General features: G+C 39.8%; 1 protein-coding gene across 1 annotated transcript in view; it reads left to right on the top strand.

The window, feature by feature from the left end:
* LOC139699866 (bestrophin-2-like) overlaps window positions 1–26,355 on the top strand; it is a 128,553-nt gene that overhangs the window by 89,911 nt on the left and 12,287 nt on the right. Inside the window, exons 2-3 of the mRNA XM_071598291.1 lie at window positions 21,965–22,099; window positions 25,937–26,103. Coding sequence (XP_071454392.1) covers window positions 21,965–22,099; window positions 25,937–26,103 — 302 coding nt within the window. The remainder of the gene's footprint in view (window positions 1–21,964; window positions 22,100–25,936; window positions 26,104–26,355) is intronic.

Raw genomic sequence — 26,355 nt, 5'->3', positions numbered from 1 at the left:
GAAAGGAAAACAAATGTGGAAGTACTTGGTATGGTGGGCGAAGGGAGGGGTTTCTTGGGAGAAATCCTATGGAGGCAGGAAAAATGGCTGAAGGCGTATTGATCGGCAGGGGGATGTTGAAGACTGTAATAGAGGGGAGAATGTTACGCAAACGAGGAAGGGGAAGAAACAGGATGGGGATGTTGGATGGCATGGAGGAAGGGAGCATACGGAGATGAAGAGGGGCTTGCTGTGGGGTAGGATGTTGGATTGAGTTTTGTTAGGAGAGACAAGATATTTATCTGGTAGTTTTGTCCATCCAAAACCTACCCTAACCGGTAGATTACTAACATATAGTAGATATATGCAATGGATTCCAGGTACTTGAACCGATTTTCCCCCTAGATGAAGGTAACTGTGGCGAAATAGCAACTTTCCATTATTTATTCGAATATTTCCCGTATTTTAATGAAGCGTAAGTAATGTAAAGCACCTGATATATTTAAAGAATGAATCAATCTAGTTATTCTACATATTTCAATCGTGGGAAAACCCCCCTTTTGCTTTTCTCCCTGCCCAACTTATTTCAATTATCCTCCGCAACGAGAAGGCAGAGAATCAGTTGTTCGATTCCCTCCCTACTTTTCAATGAAAGTTTGAACATTCCACTTCTATCCTAATTTTCGTCCATTCCAGTGCCATATCCAATTTCTTCCGTTCCGCTTAAATTCAGCCATAAATGCCTCCACGAGTGAGAGGGACCGGAATTCTATTCCCCGAAATCCATTCCTACGCACTACTTCTGAATTATCTGAGGAACTTAGCCATGGGGAACGGAAATATGTCATATTCCGTCTTATCGCGTATGGCGTTGGTTCAATCTTGTTTGGATAGCATACAGCTATTGTGGAAAACAATGGTGCATCCAATTTTGCGCGAAATTCAATTTTGGTTTCGTTGGGAGGCAATGGCGATTCATTTGTCGTGGAGAGCGGATGGTGCTTCTCATTTTGGTGATGAGAAATGCTCTTCTGGTAATTTTAGTTTGTTGTATTCGTGCTCTCATTCTTGTTGGCGTAGAAGAGCGCCCCCGGTAATCGACGACGTGGCGGCCATGCCGTTGCAGGGAGGGCGACGTCATAACCGAGAGTGCTTGCGGGGGTTCACGTCATTGGAGCCGAACTGAGCAGCGCGTTTCGACGCATCAACCCCCGTTCCCTCCCCTCCGGAGTCGGGCATGGCTTGCGCACTCTGACGTCAACCAACTCTCACATTCTCTTCTGACGACACCGTGGAGAAGCCTAAAGGATAATATACTGCGCACCCCCCCTTCCTCTTCGTTCCCAGCAGCGGGGAGGTTGGTAACGTAAGGAGGGATGACGTCACTCGCCCAACCCCACCCCCACTCACGTTCTCTCACCCTGAGGAGCCAGATTCTTAAAACGCTGTTATGACGAACCGGGTAGCGTATCAAAATTGTGGGAGAATCTAGGCTGGGAATCACTCAATGGAACGAAAGTTAAATTACCGATTTAATCTCTGGCCTGAATTGGAAGGATGTCTCTTCAGCAATGAGATTTAAAATGTATTTATTAACCCCATCGTACTACGGTAGGAGAGATCATGTCAATAAAATTAGAGATATTACGCGTAGAATGGGTAGAGTTAAGATTTTTTCCCCGAACGATAAGGGATCCGAATAACGTTGTCCGACCGCAGTAGGGGTACGGATAGTCTGGATAAAATTAGTCTCGCGTGTTTATCGCCCCATGTCACACACCCTAGCGATGGCTTGTAGGGTACTGAAAAATTAAAAGATAGATTTAGGAAATATTAATTTTTAATAAATATATAAGACGTGAATCATTGGTCTAAATAAACTCAATAGAAATACACATTAAAACATCGTATAATATTGATAACGAAGGCTAGCTGGAGATGGAAATGGACCAATGCCAAATGGTCATTCGCCAACTGTATGAAATGGAAATAAGTAATGCCCGAGTTTTACAAAGATGTATATTCATAGCAAAACATGGACGAGGGTAATCGTATTATGGGGCGTATTCAGAAATCAGCTTCTCCAATAACGATGTTGAAGGATTGAAAATAAGCCTTCCGTCATTATACACCTGACTGTTGCCGGCACTGAGGACTAAAAAAATCTAAAATTCGTGTTGCCCCTAGAGGGGTGAGGGAAGTATTTTGTGTCAAAATTAGTCTGGTGTGTATTCGCCCCCTGCCGCATACCCTAGCGGTGGCTTGCAGGGTACGTACTAAAAACACTATTATGGGAATACTAACCTTTCAAATGTCGCCAGTTCGGAGAGGTAATGAAGTTGGAAATATTGGAAGTTAGAAGCTGCTTAGTTTTGATTTTTTTTATTGATTGTGAATAAAACAAAATTAAACATTTACAAAGACATCAGGTATATTTGTAGGTGCATGTGTATGTTAGTTTGCATGTGCTTGGGTTGTAAGGATTTTTGAATGAATGCATACCATGTTTTCTTTGTGGATGGTATAAATTTGTTGGTTTTTCATGCGATTTTTTTTCTTAATTACGGGTGGTGCCCTAAAATCCCCTGCCACACGCCCTTACGGCGGCTTGCGGGGTATTAAGTAGATGTAAATGAGAATCTGCTGTTAATGAGAAGGGGTTTCTTTAGTGGTAGAGGAAGTGTTTCGATGTTTCCTGTTTGTATTTTTTTGTTAGATTTGATTAACTTTTTGTGTTAGATATTGGCTATGAGATGCTCATGTTACTTTTTAAAGTTTGTTGCGTTGATGGAAATATACCTGTAGGTGCCACCGGACACTCGATCTGCGCGTACGTATTTTCATGACAAAAAAAATAGGAGCAAGCCTATATTCTAAAAGCCCTAAAGTTGTCGGTAATATTAGCTGTGAAATTCTTTTTCAATAATTCGTTCGGATTTTCTAATTCGTGGAAACGTAATTTTCAATCGGCGCACGCATTCCAGAGCGAAACGTAACGCACGTTTCCTTTCTCAGTTATTATAGACTCACGGGGACTTTGATTCGCTTGGGATAAAAGCGAGAAACAATTGATTTAATAACGCCGTCGGCTACAGAAATCAACTCGAAGATTTGTTTTATAGACGAGGACAGAGCTCACATAATACTAAGCCCAACGCCGTGTGAATTCACCCACTCAAGAGGGTGATAAAAGGAGCCTAATTCTCTTCATCCACGATGTATCACCATGACCCATAATTTTTGTTCTAAAAATCAGGAATAAATACGCAAATAGGCAAACCATGAAACAGACTACCTTTGACTCAAAATGATTATCTCCCACCGGTCGGGTAAACGTTATTTTATTCCAATCGCTCATCTTTCGTTGGAAAAAATTATATCTCAAATCTGTTCTGCACTTAATCTTTCTAATTTTGCTGACATAATTTATTAATTTTTTACGTTGCAATTAGGCGATTTTCCTGGTGACAACGGTCAAGTTTGGTCAAAGATAACTCTTATAACGAAAATTACATACATACACGCACCAGAAAAACAGATATCGCATGCCGCAGTACGATGGGGATAATAACACGTTTTCAATATCATCGCTAAAGAGACATCCTTATTTCCAACTACAAGAGATTTTGATCTATAATTTAACCTTTGCTCCATTGAATGATTCACAGACAAGCTCACTCTAATATTTTGGATAGGCAATTCAACTCAGTTTATCATAACAATGATTTTCAAATTACACTAGATTTACGTTGCACGCGATCCGTTTCGGCAATCAATCGAACTTCATGAGGATCCCGTTTACACTGGCAGAATATTCTAAATTAGGTCTTAAGAGTGAAATATAACGATCGAATATGCTAGTAAATAAAATACTTACTATCATTAGACCGTTGCTAGGTACATTACATATTTAACCCCCTTTTTCGTCTATAAGACGTGAATAGAAAACCGTTCGCCGGTTCGAACGACTTTCGACAGCAATTCTTCCTATTCAAACTTATAATTATAATTTATTCATATAAAAACATTTTTTTTTAAATCCTTCGAATATCGCGTTTAGATGTTGCCCATAATGGAATTTGGCAGGTGGAACTTCGTGCAAAAGAATTCGTCAACTATTACTCTTCCTATCACTACACGACTCTATTAAAGATGAAAGAAACCACGTTGCTACGAACTTGTGTCCAGCGCACTTTTGATGCCGATATGATTCATAAGTGCAATTTGCAAATGGCAGAACTGGACCTAAGCTGCAATTGTTTATCGTTCCTGTAGCACATAAAAGAGAGGAGGCGGAAATGGATTAGAAACAATCCAAGGGATTAATTTCCTCCTACCGAACACTCAAAAGATACGTAAATGTCTCATTTAATTTCGCGATTTTTTTGTCCTGATTTGAAGCTTTGAGTGTTTAGACAGTTAATTTGCTTTTGTTCTGAAACGTCGACCTGATTTCAGGTTCATGTGTTGGCGTTCACGCAGTGCTTCTCATTTCATTTTTCCTTAATTCCCACTTTCCGGATGTTAATATCCTTCGCAAGTATTAAAGTACTCTCTGAGTCATTGATATTTAACATTTATCGTTTAGTTTTGTGTTTATTTTCTTCGAAAAAGTAATTTAAAAAATTGCAAGAATAATTGAGCAAATCGATGATTTTCATCATTTTTAAGTCTGTCATACTCACTTCACACGTTCAGATCTCATTTGGAAAGTAATATTTTTCAGCTAGAATATTTAGGAATACGTTACATTCCTTTTGCGATGGACCAAGAATGCTGATCCATTAGGAATTCCTACGTGCATATGAAACAATTGGAAATAGCATCATTACTTTGGTTGGTCCTTGTGCTCTCCACGTTTCGCAACTATGGGCAATGGAGGAAATAAATTGTGTATCTTTATTTAAAACATTGTGGAACCTCTATACTTTAGGATCTGGGCAAGTGCCGTAATATGGATGCGGGATTTCTATCGTAGCTCAATGATCATCAAACGTAAACAAACAGAATATAAAAGAGGTTCTTGGTGTGATTAATGAGGACTTAATTCAAAGTCCTCTCGAGCTTGACTCTTGACGCCTGCCAAATTAGAAAAGACACGGCCGATTCCATCCGTATAATTATGTAGTGGTGGGATGTGGTTAATGTACGAGCCTCTTCTCCCAATGGAACCCGGTCGAGCGGCTCAATGAAAAATCAAACGACGAATTCTCCCAATGATGAGAAGTTAACATTTTCCCAAATTTGTTTAATCTTGGGGAGGAATTATACCTGGCCAGAGATAGTTAACCAAAGGAACCTATAGAGAACTTCAAATGGCCTCGAATGCCTTGTTAGAATTGATAAGATTTTTGGTTGGTTAATTATTACAGGTGAAGGACGGTCTTCAAGGGAAATTCCAAACAGGTATTAGAATATAAATGAGATGGAATATCAACAGAAAATAAATTTTGGAAGGGTGTCTCTTTAGCAATGATGTTGAAAATGTATTTATCAGCCAAATCTTACTACTATCGGAGAGATCATGCAAATGAAATTAGAGATATTACGCGTAAAACGGGTAGATTTAAGATTCCATACTCTCCTCGAACGATAAGGGATTAGAATAACATTGTCCGACCACGGTAGGGGCACAAATATTATGGCTAAAAGTAGTCACTAGTGTAATCACCCCGTCACACCCTAGCGATGGCTTGCAGGGTACTACAAAAATAAAAGATTTAGGAAATATCAATTGTTAATGAATATATATATATATAACGTAAATGATGGATAAAAAATAATACATATATAAATTAAAATATGATATAATAATGATAACGAAAGCTAGTTAGAGATCAATGCCACATGATCATTCGCCGACTGTATGAAATGGAAAAAAATGATGCCCGCGTTATACTACTGAGTTATCTAGAGTTATTGAATAAAAATAGAGGTATGCCGGTCACCTTCTTCGCAGCTTGAGAAAGTTGTCTTGATTATATGGCTCATGAGGTTCATTCAGAAATAATTCTCTCCGATAACGATTTCGAAGGATTGAAGATAAGCCTGCCGTCATTGCATACCTGGCTATTGCGCGCACCGCGTGATTGTGACAGGAAGTGTTCGTATTTGGTCAAATGATGGAGCATAGCCTAGCATATAGTCTCATCACGAATTTGGACACGGGTGGATTGCTAAAACCAGAATTGGGGAATCTAAACATTCTAACCCAAAATTACATTGCCCTCAAAATACTTCTCAAGTTTCCTTTGGAGAGCACCTTTCTTGGAAAGAAGAACCAATGATTACTTGCTTTTCTATTCAAATTTTATTGAAATGATCATTTGGGCATCAACAAATACTTCGTTAAAATTTTTATAAGAGAACGGAAAAAAACATCTCGTTACAACATGTTAACTTGCCGATAAAAGAAGATAAAATTTTCATTTATTACTAAATTGATGTAACCACTGAGATGGTTATTAGCAATGAAGTTGTGCGAATATGTTATTCATTTTTGATTTTGACCAGTTTATCCATCACACTTATTTTTATATTACCAAGGAAATAGGTCAGTTAAATCTGTTTTTCGATGATTTTCTTTATAGAATAATGAGAGATCCGGAGGCACCTCCCTTCCGGTATGTAAATCTCGATCGACTGACCTACTCAGGCGTCGTCCCACCTATACTTATATCCACCCGGACCCCGAATCCGAGGCCGAGCGGGCATAGGGAGGTAGGACGGTCCGAGAAGGACGGTCGGCCGGATTTAGTTCGGAAGGGACATACCTCCAGGTCACGTTTCGTGACAATTCTTTTATTAGGTCAATATACAATGTGATTACAGTTTGATTCAAAAATATCACTCCCCGACCACGGGAAAAACTATGGATTACAGACATATTATCAACATATATATTAATGGCCGTGTCCGGTTCAGCGATGCTCACTGCGTGGTGTGCGGCCATGATGGCGGCCAGTGCCTCCGCCTCCACTATTGGAGTCTCCTGTTCCAATGCCCAGATTTCAGTAGTGTTTAACATTGGTATTGTCCAAGCTGTTTGCCATGGTGTGGCATCGCTGTACACATCAAGAATGTACCTGTGGTTAACAAATTCCCGTGGCTGGTGCCAGACTCCTTCATCCCATAGACGGGACAACCATGTGGTGTCGCGTTGCGCTGTCTGAGTGATCAGGAACAACGGTAGACGAAGCACATAGACACACCAAGAAATGAGTCCCGCTGCTTTAGGGATATCGCGGGTGCGGATGCGTTTAATCACGTTTTTAATGTAACAAATCCGCCTTAAGGAATATCGCGTGAGTTTGAGGGTCATATCGACGGTATTTATGTGAACGCCTAAATATTTAATTCTGGTTGCTGGGATTAAACGGCTTTTCTTAAAATTTATTGTAATCTGGAGGGTATCGCGTAGAAATCCTATAACATCAGGTATTAAATGTTCTGTATCCCCATCAAACAACAGCAACCAGTCGTCCAAGTACGCGATCATAATTATGCCAAATTCGCGATATACTTCGTTTATCACGGCACGTGCCCACCGTTGCATAATGGTGGGGGCGAGCGCGTGCCCCATGGGAAGGCGCGTCCACACGTACGTGTCTCCCTTGTGATAAACGCCGTAATTATGCCTATGCTCCGGAGCGATAGGTATTTGCCAAAAGGCGTCTTTCAAATCTATTTTAACCATGAGTGATCCTGAGGGGATGGACTCTAAGGCTTGGGCCGCGGATTTTAAAGTAAAACGTGGTGTGCGTATATACCTCGTCCAAGCCGAAAGATCCTGTATCACTCTGACGCCTGGACCGCCTGTCTTAAATTTCCTAAGGTCATGTAGGATGCTTATAACTTTTGGTTAAATAATTATAGCAAACTCATTATGCAGTCACCTCTTTGTTGATAACGCCTATGCATATCTTTTACAAAATTTACTGAATTAAGTTCATCGTTTCGCTGATTATTAGACTATTCGATTTGACAAATAAGCCATCACAAAGATAGTGACCAATGAATCATGTATCCTAATCTAGTATTACTCTTGTGAAGAACAAATCTCTGAGATGCTCATTGCTGACCAATTACCTTAGCAAAATAATTAGCACACTTATGTAAGTGAAATAGTAATCATTATGCAGGAGTACGAAATAGACCATTTAATATTCAGATTTACAAACCGAGTGGTGCATGGCTCTCGGTTCCAAGAAAAAAATTACAGCACTATTTATAATTAGCAAAGACTAGCACGAGGGTAGGCTGAAAACTAATGCACGCACGTCTTTAGACCACAAGCAAAATGACCTTCAGAACCACTCCTGGTGCCATTCGGAAGTAAAATTCCTCTCAACACGCATGCGCAGGTTTGAGGTCGTTACATTCATGAAGTGTACTTTGAGAAGCGGAAGTATAGAGACGTGCTCTAGTGCTATGTCAACGCGAGTTAAACAGCGTGCTGTTATCGAATTCTTAATTGCTGAAAACGTGACTCCTACTGAGATTCATCGTCGTTCCAAGGCTGTTTATTGTGACGATTCTTTTGATAAGTCTACTTTAAATCGATGGGTAGTAAACTTTGTGGTAACGAGCGAGAAAAAGTTCAAAAAACAACCATGCGCAAAAAAATTTCTTTTGACTGTATTTAAGGATGCTCATCGAGTTTATGTGACCGATTATCTGGAATGAGGGGCAACGGTAAATTCTTCTCGGCATATACAGACTCTAAAACACCTCCGATGTCGAGTTTGTAGTGTTAAAGGCAGCCTGGCACAAATAATCATGCAACATGACGACGCTCGTGTTAAAGGCAGCCTGGCGCCAACAGCATTGCAACATTACAACGCTCATCCACACACCTCGCGCGCAACTGGAGAGGCCCTGCGAAACCTGTAATTTGAAGCGATTCCACACCCCCCTTATTCCTCCGATCTTGCGTCTTGCAATTTTTATTTTTTAAGACATCTCAAGGGTAATCATTGCACCTCGGACGAAGAGGTGAAGGCAGCTGTCAAGTCCTGGATTCGAGAAAAGTCGGAAGAGTTTTTCAGTGACGGAATGAAAACAACTTGTTATACTGAAATGTAATGAAATAATTGACTTAGTAATTCCACACACTTTATTTAAAAACACACGACCCAGGTTTCGACGTTGAACGTCATCATCAGGTGGTCCTCATAGAAGCACGCTGGCTATATATACCTTCTGATCATAGGAGGGGGGGGTTGGTCAGAGAGGGAGGTCGGAGGGGTAAAAAGGTTACAATGTAGCTGGGAAGAAAAGAGAATTACATTTTTGATTTAGAAGAGTGGTAGGTCTAGGAGTGGGGAGTGGGAGGGATACAAAATTTCGTTGGCAAGATCATCTTTCCAACGGACACATTTCAAAATTTCTAACTGCTCCAAAGCATCGAGCCTTTGACCTTTTTCTTCAAAATGAATAATTTTTGTCACAAAGTCACTTTTGTGATCACTTTCGATGAGGTGTTTTGCAAAGAGGGATGTTATGTTCTTATTTTTAACACATGTTTGGTGTTCTTTAATCCTTTCTTTAAATTTCCGTCCTGTTTGTCCAATATACTTTGTGCTACAATCCGAGCACTTTAACTCATACACTCCACTCCTCTCGTTTTCGGGGACTTTGTCTTTAGTGTGAGAGATCAGGTTCTTAAGGCATGAACGACTGTAAAAGGCACATTTAATTTTTTCTTTAGGTAAACTTTTAATTACTTTTTGAGAAATAGTCCCAAGATATAGTATTCTCCGCCATTTGGCAGTGGGATCTTTTACATGTTCGGGGTTGTAAATGTGGCTTAAGGCTATTTTTGTAAGTTTATTCCGGTAAAGTTTATTTATTAGATCTTCTGAATACCCATTGTTTACTGCTAACGTTTTAATTACATTAAGTTCCTTATTTACATTGAATTTTGACATAGGGATAGCGGTCAAACGGTGGATCATTGCATGAAATGCCGAAAGCTTTTGGGTGAAGCAATGCCTTGAAGAGGAATTAATTAATTGGTCTGTATACATTTCTTTCCTAAAAATGGAATACTGTAACCCATCTTTGTCTTTAGAAATGGATAGGTCGAGGAAATTCAGGGAACCTTTTTCCTCTTTTTCACACGTGAATTGTACATTAGAATTGATAGAATTTAGATGTGCTAGAAACTGATCTAGTTGCCTATCAGAACCTGTCCACACACAGAAGACATCGTCTACATATCTTAACCAACAAAATACATTATTAATGAGAGGGTAGGCTGAGGAGAACAAAACTTTTTCAAAATTGTCCATATACATATCGGCCAGGAGTGGGGACAAGGGCGAGCCCATGGCTAAACCATTGGGTTGTTGGAAATAGGTACCATTAAAAATGAAATAATTTTGGGAAACACACGTCTTAAGTAATGCACAAAGTTCACTTATAACTGGAACTGGGATGGATTTCCGGATGAGGATGTCTTCGGCAAGGTTCACCGCTTCCATGGGTGGCACGTTGGTGAAAACGAGAGGAGTGGAGTGTATGAGTTAAAGTGCTCGGATTGTAGCACAAAGTATATTGGACAAACAGGACGGAAATTTAAAGAAAGGATTAAAGAACACCAAACATGTGTAAAAAATAAGAACATAACATCCCTCTTTGCAAAACACCTCATCGAAAGTGATCACAAAAGTGACTTTGTGACAAAAATTATTCATTTTGAAGAAAAAGGTCAAAGGCTCGATGCTTTGGAGCAGTTAGAAATTTTGAAATGTGTCCGTTGGAAAGATGATCTTGCCAACGAAATTTTGTATCCCTCCCACTCCCCACTCCTAGACCTACCACTCTTCTAAATCAAAAATGTAATTCTCTTTTCTTCCCAGCTACATTGTAACCTTTTTACCCCTCCGACCTCCCTCTCTGACCAACCCCCCCCTCCTATGATCAGAAGGTATATATAGCCAGCGTGCTTCTATGAGGACCACCTGATGATGACGTTCAACGTCGAAACCTGGGTCGTGTGTTTTTAAATAAAGTGTGTGGAATTACTAAGTCAATTATTTCATTACATTTCAATATGTTATGCAAATTCCACAAAGTTACGCCTGAGACAACAACTTGTTATACGTTGAGAGAAATGTGTTAGCCTTAACAGTGACTATAATAAAAAATTAATGATTTAGAAACTTAAGAATTGTACTTAATTGTATTTTTCATCCGATTTTGCTTTCTTTTTGTTTGTGGTCTAAAAGTATGTGTGCATTAGTTTTCAGCCTATCCTCGTCTATGTAAAAGTTAATTGCTCACTCAAATTTTTACTGAATCACGGTCAATGTTTTGAAATAAAAAATTTCAAGCTCAAGCGTACTTAATTTTCCTTGACCTGCGAAGGGACAAAATAGCGCTCTGTCCTTACTTTTCAGATGGCTGTGGATGTACGGTGCAGCCATCTACGTTTGGTATTTGCATACGAGTGGCCGCTTATTTTAAGTTCGAGTGTACCTTTTTCCCAGCTCTACCCCATTGTAGTAATTCCTTCCACACTGCCCATTCTTTGCGTTTTTGTTGCACCTCTGCCACGTTCGTGAGTTCTCTTCTAAGACTTCTGCTTATTCTGACCTGCTCGGGGTTCGATTCGAAACAATAACATGGGTCGAAGTATTCTCTCCCTCTTGAACTGCCATTTTTGCTTCCATGTTAACCGGATACCTCCAAAGACATTTACAACGCTATACCATTCGCAAAATCCTTTAGGTATTCTTCCCTCTTTATTTAAGTAATTTGGAAGGCCGGGCTTTAGAAAAAATGCATGTTTATATAAAATATTTTCCGCGTATTTTTTCAGTGTTTTATGAGTTGAATTCTAGTTCTTTAGTGAAAAAACTCGCGAGAAACTCATTGGACTCATATCGGCGTTGGATTATCCTTCAAAAGCAACGTGTGACAATCTCACCAGTTGCCGCGTCAACCCAAAATCCTAGTCCCTCCCCCACCTCCCACGTTCCGCCTGTCCTTGGCTCCTTTCCAGGTCCATATTTCCCTTCTCAACCCTCTCCCTCTCCCCTCCCGCTCCCCCCTCCTTCCCACGCGCCGAAAAGAAGTCCCTTCACCTCCTCCCTAATTGTTTTCGTCCGCCTTTTTCCGTCGTCTTATTCCAAAAATTCTTCTCTCCCGCCCTCGGTCGTTCCCGCTCTTATTGATTCTTGAGACTGCACTCAAGATCCCTCATCCCTTGATCATTTCCTCGTCTTCCTCTATTCTTCCTCCCCTAAATTTCTCTGTATTGAAAACCGCAGCATTTCCTGGCCTCGCCAAATAAGACACAAACTTACATCCGAGACTAAAATGAACCTTTGTTTAACTCCACATATTTCCTTCCTCCCTTCATTCCGTCCAACATCCCTATCATATTCCACCCTCTATTTCGCTTGCTCAACCATCTCCCATAAACGAGTATCCTCGTATGTATCACAGCCTGCAACAACACCCTACCACCAAACAAAATGCTCTCTACATCCATGTTTCCTGCCTCCTCTGGATTTCTCCCGACAATCCCCTCTCATCCCCTCATGCCGCACCCAGCACTTCCTCGTTCGTTTTACTTTCTGTCCACTTCACCTTGTTCATCCTTCTCCTCACTCACATTATATCAAGTGCTTCCATGTTCATTGTACGAGTACGACCAAGAATCAGTCCCCATCTGCGCCATATTTTCTTTGTTTGCTTAAATATGATGAATTCACACGCATATATTTTATATATGTTATATCTGCATTAGTTTAATTAATAATGATTATAGTATCTTTAGTTGTTTGAACGAGTATCCTTGTATGTACTTTCCGATAGTACTTTAATCTTCCTTTATATGGCACCTATTTCAAACTTCCCTTGCAAACCTATCCTCATCTACGTCATTATGCATGTCTTCCTTATCGGCATTGCATGGTTTTTTGGTTCTCTTCCTCTTCACAGTTCCTATTCTTTTGTTTTCTGCTTTCGATGTCCATTTTTTGGTATGTTCCCCATTTTACTCCTTTGTGCTCCGTTTCCTCCCCACTGCTGCCTCACGTTACTCCTTTTCCGTTCCGGTAGATGTCTTCGTGTTCCATTTCCTTATCCGTCTTTACTGTTTTACGTTTTGTCTTGAATCCGACGTTACTCTTCATCACTACTGGGTTGTCATCTGAATCCTGTGAGAAATCGTGTTAATTGATTACGCTGTTCCTAAATCTATGGCTTGCCATAATATGCCTCTCTGAATCCCCGAGAATTTTTTTATCTGTTATGATGCCTGAACTTAAGTGTTCGTTATTATTAAATCACTCTTCTTCATAATTCTATTGCTTTCTCCGCGCGAGCATTCCTTGTTTCTAATAGGTAGTTCCTCTCCTTCATTAATATTATCGCCAACCGCCAATCCAATCCCCCGTCGCTATCCTTCCATGGAGTCCTTGGTTTTTATATAAGATGACATCTTAAATCTGTTCTGCAGTTAATCCCTCTAATTTTATTGACATGATCTTTCCTACCCGTAGTAATATGGGGCTAATAAATCATTTACAGTATCATTGCTAGGGAGGCATCCTTTCAATTTTTCCAACCACACTGTCGGGAAAATTATTTCTCCTCAAACATGCCATTACTTAGCACACATCAATCCTTTGGCACTTGCTTCACCGTCACTGAAATAGAAGTCCTCCCAGAATCAGCTGGCAGCATTGTGGTGAGAAGTCGGGAGTGGGCGCATATTTGGCTGTAAATGGTTTTAGAATCGGTCGGGCTAAAGCAAGGGAGCAATGAGTAGGAAAGAATATGCTTTGCCATTCCACGTGATATTAACGTTTTTGTGACTGATTTCGAAACAGAGCATCATCATCTGGTTTTACCCTGTACCGGAGCCGATCGTAAATTAGTTTCGATCGTGTGTAGTATAGACGTACTAACTTTCCTAGACACCATGAAGGAGTTCGACAAAGTAACGCCATTGCAATATTGCACCAATGGCACTAGCAACCATTCCAATCAATAACCGACTCTTTGTATCAATCTCCACTGCGAAAATTCAATCTTCTCCTTTCAAAGAAGAGAAGATAACCACTGAAGCGTAAACACATTAGTGTTTTACTTGCACTTATTTTTTATCAATGTTTTAAATATTATATTTTTCCTTCGCATCTTTCAAAGAAGAGAAGATGACCACTGAAGCGTAAGCACATTAGTGTTTTAATTGTGTCTATGTTTTATCAATGTTTTAAATATTATATTTTTCCTTCACATCTTAACTGAACGTACCAGCCATGGCTTATTCTTGCAAATGCCTATTTCGTTAACATAATTTTTCTTATTTCCCCATAAATATTCCCCTATTTTTCCGCCAAAATACTGGCAAATAATTGACCTGGTCCACCTGATCTAGTTTATTCCATTTACTTAAATATCGTATTTATCTTTGCTCTTAACTACACATGTGTCGGTTGTTGTAGAATCCTTTCTTGTACAGAACTCAACTGCTTTCTCTCCGCATTAACTTCTAATTCTTAAACCGAAATCGCTCCCCCTCCCTCCCTCCTGCCGTCCCATTCTCTTCACCATCACGTCTCCATTCCGCATCACTACGAATTGGGCATTCCCTTCCCGGCAATATTACAATTATTTCTTTAAAATTATCGTCCAACACTGTCAAATTCCTCCCACCGGTGACTAATTGCCGATATACACACTTAATTAACTCTATTATGTGTAGTATTAATATGACTCGATTTCGCCTTCATCTGTGTTTACATAATGCCATATTCACCATTATTATCATTCATTAGCTTCATACTCATTGCGCTTCTCCACACTTACCTATTCAGTACTGCGGCCACTCCACGATGACTCTCCCCCGCCCTCACTACGTCAACATTATTTCTGTAATCCCCGCAGTCTCTCCACTTTACACAATTCTAACATATCTTTACCCCCTTTCACTCTTCAAAGTTTTTCTCAGTCATCGTCGTCCTAATTTTACATATAGCCAATCTAACTGTTATAGCTCTCTTTCTTATTCACTGCTTTCAGCTTGGTATGCATGGATTTTACATGATAATAAATGTTAATAAAACAAAGGTTATGAAGTTTTCCAGAAAGAAATAGGCTAAGTTAAACGTTAAAATAGGTGATCAAAAACTAGAGCAGGAGGAAGTTCGCGTATCTCGAGAGTGTTATGAACCGAAATGGTCAAAGTAGTGGAGTAACAAGGAAGAGAATTGCACTAGGCAAAGAGGCTTCCATAAGGAGGGAATTGATGGTAGGGACTTTGAGTAAGGATTTCAAGAAAATTCTTGTTAAAACTTTGACATGGAGCTTAGTACGGCGCGGGAAAATAGTCATTAAAGCAGGATGATGGGCGTAGATTGGAGGCCTTTGAAATCTGGGTGTGTAGAAGGATGGAGAAGGTGAAATGGGCCGAAAGGAAAACAAATGAGGAAAAATTATGTTGGGGGGGGGATTGTGGGGAGAAATCTAAAGGAAACAGAAATCTAAAGGAGACAGAAATGAAAAGCATATTGATCGGCAGTAGGGTGTTTAAGACTGATATTGAGGGGAGAATGTAAAGCAAACGAGGAAGGGACAAGAATAGGATAGGAATGTTGGACGGAATGGAGGAAGTACACGCAGATGAAGAGGGACTTTGTTGTAGAGTATGGTTTTGGGTTGTTAGGAAGAAAAGATATTTATTTGGTAGTAATGTCCATCTAAGTTCTACCTTAACCGGTAGATGATATATAATAATAATAAACCTTTTGATGTACGCGGTCAGTTTCTTCGTTACAGTGTCATCTGTGCGCACACGATCATGCAAATGCTTTGGGAAAATACTGTTTGATTGCGGAGAGCTTTGATCTTGCCTGTCCTCTTCGGATTTTTCCCGGCAGTTCCCTCTCCTGCCCCACTTAGGCTTTCCTCGTTTGTTTTCCTTTCTGTCCACTTTGCTTTTTCCATTCTGCTTCGCACCCATTCACATTTCAAAAGCCCCCACCTGGAGGAAATGGTTTAAGAGGCATGCAAAGAACTAGAGATAATACCAATGATAATAATAAATAAGTCATCTGCAATGAGTACTAATGAAATAGTTTCTAAATTCCGGAGCGTAGTAGTCCCGTGGTTAGACCTTAGACTTTAACTAAACCAACTTTTAAAAGTTAATTCTGGGTGACGCTCCTGGGCACCCACAGCTACTCTAAATTTAAATAGCAACTGCCCACCTCCGTTACACATCTTCAATCAATTTACGCATGCCATCTTGCTTCGATGAACATGTTTCCGTGCTGTTGAAAACAAAACCTGACATTTTAAAAAAAATTGAGAAAGACTAAAAGTTAAATGTCGCATTCTGAATGTGTAATCACCCCTGCCACACACCCTAAAGATGGCGGGTACTTACCAAGCAGATATATAGAAGCTGGGGAACAGGCGCTGTGCAACCTAGCTTCCGTCTTGATCATACCCTTCGACCTCTCCTGCAAGGGAGACCCTACTCGTACCTGACCTAATGATCATTGACTCCGCCACTGCAGCTCTAAGGGTCATCAAGTTATACTGGCTTTCCGGAATACCAGGATTTCATGGAGTTATATATAGTATCCTGCAAGCCACCGTTAGGGTGTGTGGCAGGGGGTGAATAACACATCGGACTAATTTTGACCCGAATATGGCCCTACTGCGCTCGGGAATTATTATTCTGATTCCTTATCTTTCGTGGAAAAAAAGGCTCCCAAAATCCATTGGTTCTATACTTGATCTCCCTAGTTTTATTGGCATAATCTCTCCTACTGTAGTACGCTAGTGGTAATAATGCATTTTCAACACCACTACTTAAGAAATGTCCTTTCAATTTATGCAAGACATTTAATCTGTAATTTAACCTTCGCTCAATCGAGGGATTTCCAGCCTAGCTGCTCTAATGTTTTGGATGCGCTACTCAGTTTATCCTAACGACGTTTTACGAATTTAACTCCTTTATGCTGCACGAAATCCAATTCGGCAATCAATCAAAATTCGTGAGGATTCCATGTATGCTAGCAGCATATTCTATTTGAGGCCCAATCAGCGAAAGATAACGTTCCTATTTGACCTTTTCATAACATTTATCCAATGCTCTTTTAATAAATCGTAATTTTTGTTAGCTTATTTACATGTATCGCATCAGTATTTGTGTAATAAGAATTTTATTTTTTATTTATTCGGGGTTGTGTGATTGCGAATTAAGAATTATGAATGAGGCGTCCTAATAGTCATCTCACTTCTTATATGGTCATCTACCTATCTTCATCTACCATCTACCATTTGAGAATCGCATGTCAACTCTCTGATAATCAAGGATGTTTCCCTGAGGCAGACCGCTGCAATCTTGCCTCAACCTGCACGTGAACATCAAAACGCAGGTCTTATCGTTCAGATGGGTTGTTCAGAGTCTTTGGTGTTTTCCTATGGCGTTTCCCGATGTCGAATGCCGACTTCCTTTTTGTTCTCAAATTCTTCTAAAAATACAACCGCCCAAAATCGGTCCCGTTTCTTGTCTCGTTTGATTAACTTCCAGCGCTGTTTGCCAGGCGGCATTCACTTCTATCCACTTTTGATTTGACTGCACCTTCTTCCCAACTCTTGAAAATTACTTCTTTTAGAGAAATGATCGTATTGTTCGAGAAGATGTACTATAAAACAATACCTTATACTATATATGAAATATAAGATATCAGACCCCCTATCACCGCCCGACTACCAGAGTACATTTATCTATTATCTGACAGTCTTCGGTGAATGTTTTCCAGGGTGTGGGAAAGGTAAATTGACACTTGCCATGGCAAACTGCCATCCTCCATTCTTTTCTCCCATTGTCATTTGGGGACGAGGGTTATTTTCGAACCCAGTATTTTTTTTTTCAAGGATGAGATTTGACATTTCCCTATAATATTTGGTAACTAAAGGTGTACCTATTATATCGAAAAATAAGCATATATTTGAAATTACTTACTATTACTTTTGCAAGGAAACTGCTGGTGAAATATGGCTTTAGACATATCATGAATTTAAAGAACTAGAGGATAGGAATTTAGCTGAATGTGAGATATTACGAATGATAATTTAGAATACAGTTTACGTTTGTGATCATGGTACAGGGCGTTACCCGAAAATATATTTCCTACACAATGTTTCGAAATTGAAAATTGCAATCAGAGTTTTTTTTCCTTTAGCGCATGGCCATTTAAAACCCTTTGTTTTTACTGGATCTTGAATTTTAATAGTTCTTCCCTTTTTACAGCGAAAGGCAATATGGAAATTTTTGATACGATTGTCACTTTAAAGTTGAAGTGATATGTTTGTGTTTATCTGCCGAAGAAAAATTGTCCAATTTTTAAGCAAAGTGCAAGGCCCATATTTTTTATCTAAAATTAGATATGCATATTTTTAAATGATTTGGTAACTTATTTCTTTATTAAATAACATCACTTTCTTTCCAGAAACTAAATAAGTGCTTACTTGGCAATTATGGTTCAATTTCCACAATACTTACATGGACATTTTCATGAACGTATTTTACAAATTGTGTCTGCAACATGAATTATTTTTCCAACTAAACTGTTAACATTGAAAGTGGACTAATCTTGACGTTTGGTATTGATAGCTCAGTTTCAATTTGAGATTAATGAAGCCTATGAAAAACCGATCTATATTCTTTATATTTCGTATTATATTCGGGGGGCAATGCGAGCCCCACCGCACTCTGAGAATTACCGGTTATGAAAACCATTCGGCAGCAAAAAGTAATATTCTTTGATTGCAGCACGAGTTTTTCTCTATAAATCCTTCTTAAAATTATACAATTCGTTTTTAAACGAAAGAGAACGTCATCATTTGAAGAAAAATCACGGCATTTGACTGAAAACAAAAGTTAATTTTATATCATAATTGTGACATATTATTATGAGAAAAATCGAGTAAAACACTTGTAATTCCGTTAAATTTTTCAAGGTGATAATTAAGTGTGATAATCTGACGACGCTTTGATTAATCAAATACAGTTTCTTAAAGCGGTGGAACAGACAAGGCACTTCAAAGCAATCAGATCCTCTTGATTTCTAGCCAAGCTCTCCCCATGGAAATTCTCCTATTATAAGCCCGCGAGCCTGGCCTTTCTTCCGTTATAATGTCAACTCCACGCTACATCAACCCCCTCCCCCCGTCATGGCCGTTTCTATCTCATTTCTTTTTTTAAAGTGATCAAATGACGTCCCCGGGAGAATTGTTATTTGAAAACATACACTAATTGCGTGTCCAATTACAACGGAACCGGTTAAACCCGGGAAGCAGCAGGGACGGAGGAGACTTGTGTTTTCACTCGTCCGGATTCCTCCGGCTAGAATGATTGGCTCCACCAGGTATATCCACCGTCCCATTCCTTCGGGTTTTTCAAAAATATCCTCTATCCTCGTGCCCTCTGGCTCACTCCATTGGCCCCTCTCTTTGTTCTATACGAAGTTGGAAAATATTCGTCGATGGAGCGTAGGTGAAAAAACTTTTGGAACTGGTTCGAGCGCTGTAGACAAAGCAAGTCCCTTCGGGACGTGCGATTTTCCGCACACAATCGATACGGGGAATCCAGGGAATATACACCTCTTTAGATTCCTTAAACATATTTAGACCAACTCTCTTGAACGAGCATCAACAACGACTGCCAGCTTGATAAATACGCGTCATTCACTTAAAAATTATCGGTTCCTAGCAACAGTATCCTAATCAACAATGATTAAGTAGTAGTAGTAGTATTTAGGGGAGGCGACCGACAGCTAAGGTCATTTGCGCCATAGGGAACAGGAAAGGATGAAGGGTGGAGAGAAACCCGGCGTCGGCATTAGCCTACTCTTAACGAAAGGCGCCAAGGGGTCCGCAGCTTAACGTCCCATCCGACGGACGGCGTACTCACTCAAAGTGCCCTCCTCAAAGCACCTCAAGTAGGGATCGAGATACCCCTGAAAAATATTCAACACCGCCGGGATTTGAACCCGGGCCCTCTGGGTGGGAAGCCAATGATTAAGTATTAACAGTTTGTTCACTTATTTAAGTTTATATAATGAGATGCATAAGTATAAATAAATGTACACATACTCTGTCATAAACCTAAAAATATTCAATTAAGTTCATTTGTACCATTAGGCAGGAAATGTGTGCAATCGAAGATGGTTTATTGTAAATCTGGTTTGAGGTTATTAATTTAGTGCTGTGCTAGGGGAGGGGGGCTTGTACATGTAGATAAAGGCCTTGATCGAAACATTTCTTGACCGGAAAACCTCTTAAAGTAATAATTGAATCCATGTGAAATATAAAACCGTACATTTAATTTTGATTCGTGCGTATATCATTTTTTTAGCCTGCGGTGCAATGCTTTATTTATAATTAGATTGAGACCTAATGTCATCGCAATTGCAACATATTACTTCATCACCCACTTGCTGCATACATTCAGGGCTCAAATGTGTAGTACTTCAAAACTTCATCTTATCCGACAGGAAGTGTGAAGTCTGTTTTGTTGCCTCTTTAGTGAAATACACTTCTTTATATTAGCACAAAATGTCAAATATTTTAAAGCTGTCGCTAATTCAGTAAACCCAAGATGATTTTCCAAATTTAAAGTTAATCAGTTAAATATTATTTCCTTTTATTGTGACACGTTCATTCTCCAAACAATTAATATTTTTAAATATTAAAATTTAAAATATCCCCTGGGCTTCCTATTGTTCGCCCTAAATTACTCCCTTGTTATATGCGTACCTCCTAATAGCCTTCATGCTCTCTAAAAAGCCTTCTCTACCTCTCTTACTGGACTTAATCCATAATATTACAGCTTTATTCACATCTTATCAACATCCCAACTCGTCAGTTTCTCCTAGTCTTACGTTTTCTGCGTCCATTGGTTTTCGTGCGGCAAGCGCTTTTCCCGCCACATTTAAAATATTGTCTGCCGTTAGCTTCTCTTTCTAACTTGTTTTCTCAATTTTTCTCCACGCCGGCGTAGCAAATGCCTCCAACCTTTTGAGCGTGCTCCAAATATCATATTTTGAATCCATACATCACTACAGCCCATATTAAAATCTTTATTAACTTGTCTTTATGTCTGGATGCATCATATTTATCATCATTTAAGGTCGATAGAAAGTATGCAGAACTGAAGTATGAGTAGTTGAAAAAGTCACTACGGTGTTCAGAGATATTTTGTGTCAGTAAGGTATACAATAGTGCATATAACCTATCAAAAGCCTAACCTAACTCAGTTTCTAATAAAAGCATTTTTCATCAATTCTCTTCTTCTATAAAATGTCTCTTTTGCTAGTGTAACCATTCTTCCTATTTCCATTTAACCATGCCCTCTTGCTTCAAAATAATGTAAACTTCGCCGCCTGCTCCATGTTTTCCATGTTACCTCAATGCTAAGATTAGTCGTTCTCATTTTGAAGACTCATTATGAATCTTCTTGAAAATAATTCTCGTATTTACTTTTTGTGCTTAGTATATTTTTCGTAGAGTTATGAGTGATAAAAACATGTAATGATAGATCCTGAATTGAATACACTTCAAGGTGATTTATTACCCTTTCTGTAATCAGTTCGCTAGGTGAGTTGATAACCACTGACGACAAATGCAAGTCACATGCAACCAAACATCAGCTTCCTGGCTTCGGCTTACTAAAGTTTGTTCATGGAGAAGAATGCGAATACTGCCCAAATGCATAAACTACTCTACCTGCACCACTTATTTTCGTCACATGTTAAGATCCAAAATTCAAATTATTCTTATTCAAATATTCAACTTTTTACATAATTGAACCATCACAATGCTTATTTTGGAGCATGCATGTAAATTATTACAGCTAAGTTTCTCATGACTACCGTGATGACATGACATATCAGCGATTTTCTCAAATCCAGGATGTAATAATTGTTCTTTCCCATTTTTCTCTCTACCGCAGGTTATTCGAGAAAGTAGTGGTGTACTGCGACACATTCATCAACCTCATCCCGCTGTCCTTTGTCCTCGGGTTCTACGTCGCGTACGTGGCAGCGCGGTGGTGGCAACAATACATGGCTATACCATGGCCAGACAAGTGAGCAAATACGTATACCTCTGCATTTGTAATCCTAGCTCATAATGGGTTTGTTTAAACTCTCCTCTCTCTCCCTCTCTCTGTCGTGAATGAAATATTTCCAAAATTGTTTCCCTTGGGAATCTCTCGGTGAGCTTGGTCGCATGTTATAAACTAAAAGGTCGCTAAGAAGATGCTTGCCATTTGGATATGAATGATACGCAGGGTGGCGTTGGAACAACGGAATCGGGGATTTGACAGTAACCCGAGAGAAATTTAAGACTCCAGAAACGTCTATAATTATTGTTAACACCCACGTAATATGAGGTGGAAATTCTATAGAAATTATCCAACCTGCCTCATAAATATTCGTGGGAGAATCTTTTCTTGACTAACCACTAAAATGTGTTGCTCTCCTCATTTAGTCTGGGTTTACACTGAAATCCTTGAAATTTCATTTGAATCGTCTACTATATGACTATTATGTCAATACATAAACAGTGGAACCTCGACACACGAGAATGATCCGTTTCGTGACCTTTCTCGTATAACAAAACACTTTAGTGAATCTTTGTTTTCCATATGAAGTAATGTAAAGTACGATAATGCGTTCCATACCGAAAAATATAAACTTTGTGCGAGTTGTATTCGGAGAAAATTGTTTTGATATTATTTAGAGTCGTGGTTCACGTTCACATTTGCTTCTATCGCAGAATTCGATTCGTAGAGAACAAAAAGAGAATCGAAATAGTTTATCATTTATGATACATTCTAGATTCATTTATCACGAGAAACCTGTCGAGAAACATTTGTTTTTGCCGACTCTTCAAATTGTTGCCAAAATACGACATAGCATTATCATCATAAAAATTCGTATCACTCGCAGCAACTGTCGTATTAGGGTGATGCTTATTTCTATACGATGCAACAGTTTCCCATTCTTTCAGCATTTCACTTATTAGGCTAGATGGTAGTTGCTTTGCTGTTACCTCCTCCTCCTCAGACAAACTCTCATCCACAACTTCTTGCTATGAAACGCAATGCAACTCCATAAGCTCTTCAAGAATCACTTCCTGGCAATGCTCCTCCACAATCTCATCGATATCACTTTTATCCATCTCCAGTCTGCAGCCCCTATAACTGCAATCTCTAATCACTTGAAGTCAATTTCGTGAACGCTCTCAGGCCAAAGCTTCTTTCAAGCAGAAGTGGGAGTTCTCTTGGTAATCCCTTCCCACGCCTTTCCCATCATCCTATGGTAATCAATAATGTTGCAATGATATTTCCAAAACTCTCTTAAATTGAGATTGGTCCGTTCAGCCACCTCATGAAAAGAATCGAAAAGTGCTTTAGAATAGAGCTTCTTAAAGTTAGAAATTACATGCTGGTTCATTAGCTGAAGTAATTGAGGGGTGTTTGGAGGAAGAATCTGTATCTAAATGACTTTAAATTCCTCAAGGAGGTCATCTTCTAGGCCGGGAGGATTGTCCATAAAACAAGCCGTGGAGTGGCAGATTCATCTCAAGGTAATACTTTTTCACAGCACCAAATACTTCATTCATCCAGTCAGTAAAAAAGGTAACCAGTCACCCAACTCTTGTTGTTGGACCTCCACATCACATATAGCCCGCTTTTATGGACATAGCACTTCTTGAAGGCTCGTGGAGTATCTGAATGGTAAACAAGCTTGGGTTTAATTTTCAAATTGCAACATGCATTGGCCCAAAATAACAGCGTAAGACGGTCTTTCATTGGCTTGTGGGCGGACTATACATTCTCCTCAGCTGTTATATAGGTTCCCTTCAGCATGTTTTTCCAGAAGAGACCCGTCTCGTCACATTTCAAAACCTGTTGCAGTTTGTAATCCTCAGAATCTACGAGCTTCTTGAAGTCACCGATGAAGTTCTCTTTTTGAAGTTCTCCTCATCTCTGCCCTCCACGAACATCTTGTGCCACCGAAAGATCATGTTTCTGGACATGGCTGACTCCCCGTAAGCCTGGTTAATCATACCGACAGTTTCGGTAGACGATTTCCCAAGCTTTACCGCAAATTTGATGGAATAACGCTGCTCCAAAAACTTCGGCATCGCGTTCCGTGACGTGGGTCGAGCGTGGAGGTTCGCGTTAACAGAGCTCCTCACTACACCACAGCTCAGAGCCGACTGCCTTTTTCAGCGTCGCTTGCCAACATACCCCCCTCCAATCGCAGCCCGTCAGAGCGGTGCTGGGCGCGCCTGGAGCGGCGGGAAAAAATCAGTACACTTATTTTCCGGACGAACCCTGTATATTGCTGTTTCTAGTCTGTCTGGTATCGTGTTACACTAAAAGAGTCCCTGGCAAAAGTGGATTTTGTGGGGTTTGGTAAATGTCACTTTTAAGCATGTAAGATAATTTTTGAAAACATACTCTGCATATAAAAGCCAGAGAGATAGTTCATTAACACAGATTCACTAAATGCATTAAATTCATTTTTCTTTGTCAAATGTTACATACCAGGAAACATACCAACTTCCATCTATTTCTACTGGTAACTGATAAAGATGCTTGAATGAATTCTTGGGAATGGTTTCTACTTGTCATCTATCTGCTCATCACTATTAGTCCTATGATTACATTATTTTGTATGATGTGATACTATTTCTTGGTAGGTTTTCATTAGCCAGTGATAATAATAAAAATATGGATTACAGTAGAGCCGCCATTTTAATCAATGTTTGTAGAAGTATTGATCTTATTTCAGCATTTGTCTTTTACCTTCCTATTAATGCAGATTACGGTGTAAGGGAGTTAATTTAAGGGGTCATTCATGAATTATGTAAGCAGTGGATGGTGGGAGATGAGAGTAAATCCTTCAACATAGCCAAGAGTCAGAGCATGTCACATGAATGACTATGTTTGCTTGGACAGAGGAAACAGCCAACTCAAAGCATTTTCCCTTTCTGAAGTGGTGGTCAGTTAAATGTGGAAGCCTAAAAAAATGAAGGAAATGGACATGGAAATAAGGAAAAGGGATAGGAGTAAACACAAAATATTCTGACAGTTCCTTCTTGTAAGCTGTTTTTGACATGACAATATTTCCTTTCTCTAGAGGAAGGTGGTTTGGCCAATGAATATTCAGAATAGGTGTGGGTTTCATATTAATGTAGTTTTGTTTTTGTGGGCTTGGGCTATCTTGCTTCTCCATTTTAATTATTATGCACATCTCTAAAACTATTCTTCAATGTGTATATCATAATTCGTAAATGGCCCCATGACGGTGTTTAAAATAAGATAATGGATAATAATAAAATTTTTATTACAGATAACTATTTTATCTTGCTAATACTTTTGACGGCACCGATGGTCAATTTAATTCATGAGCTTTTCTTCATTCTAGAACTTCTCTCCTTGTTTAGCACGTACCTCCCTCAATAAGAGTATACGAGGAACAGGGTTCCACTTGGGATGGGAATTAGGGGTGGTTGGCAGGGGGTAACTTTTGTTCTTTATAATTTAATTTCTCTGGTTGGTGGATCTGCACCATACTTCTAACCATACTGCCAACCACCCTCCCCCTTCCATAACTCTCTCTCCCCCCCCTCACCCCCCCCCCTGCCTCTTTCTCTTCTTTCTGCCCTCAGGGGGAGGGAGTGTGAGAAGAGTGGTAGGAACATGAGACAGATATGTGCCTACGCAGGACACACATTGCAACAGAGACACTCTTTTTAAGTCCTGGGTCTTGATCGAGTGAATGGGTGTGGGAGGGGGAGGGGAGGAGGGAGGGAGGGAGGGAGGGAGGGAGGGAGAGAGAGAGAGAGAGACAGCGGACACTGACTGAACTTCCCCGTCCGATCAAGGTGCCGCTCACTCCCTCCGCAGGATGATGCACTGCGTGGCGCTCTATGTCAATGGTGACGACGAGACAGGACGCCTGGCCCGGCGCACCCTGATGCGATACCTCAATCTCTCTCTCGTTCTTGTTCTACGATCCATCAGCTCGGCTGTCAAGAGGCGATTCCCTACACTGGAGCACGTTGTCGACTCAGGTGAGACATGCTGAGACATAAACCAAAGGATTGGTTCCTTGCATGCCAAGAGATATTCTTGCCCTATGTACCAGCACCTAGAATTATTGCCAAACATGTCAGTAAGAGGGTACCTGTACCAAATATCATTTTCCAAGGTGATAGGAACAAGGTAGTGCTACCTAAGATATTTAACCTTGAATTATTAGGATACTATTAACTCTGTACCATTGCCTAGTATATAGTGTAATCTGGACACAGGCAAGTGGCACC

Source organism: Hetaerina americana, unplaced genomic scaffold (assembly GCF_022747635.1).
Source record: "Hetaerina americana unplaced genomic scaffold, ioHetAmer1.1.p SCAF_95, whole genome shotgun sequence".
Classification (NCBI taxonomy): Eukaryota; Metazoa; Arthropoda; class Insecta; order Odonata; family Calopterygidae; genus Hetaerina; species Hetaerina americana.
This window is presented reverse-complemented; position numbering and strand designations above follow the sequence as displayed.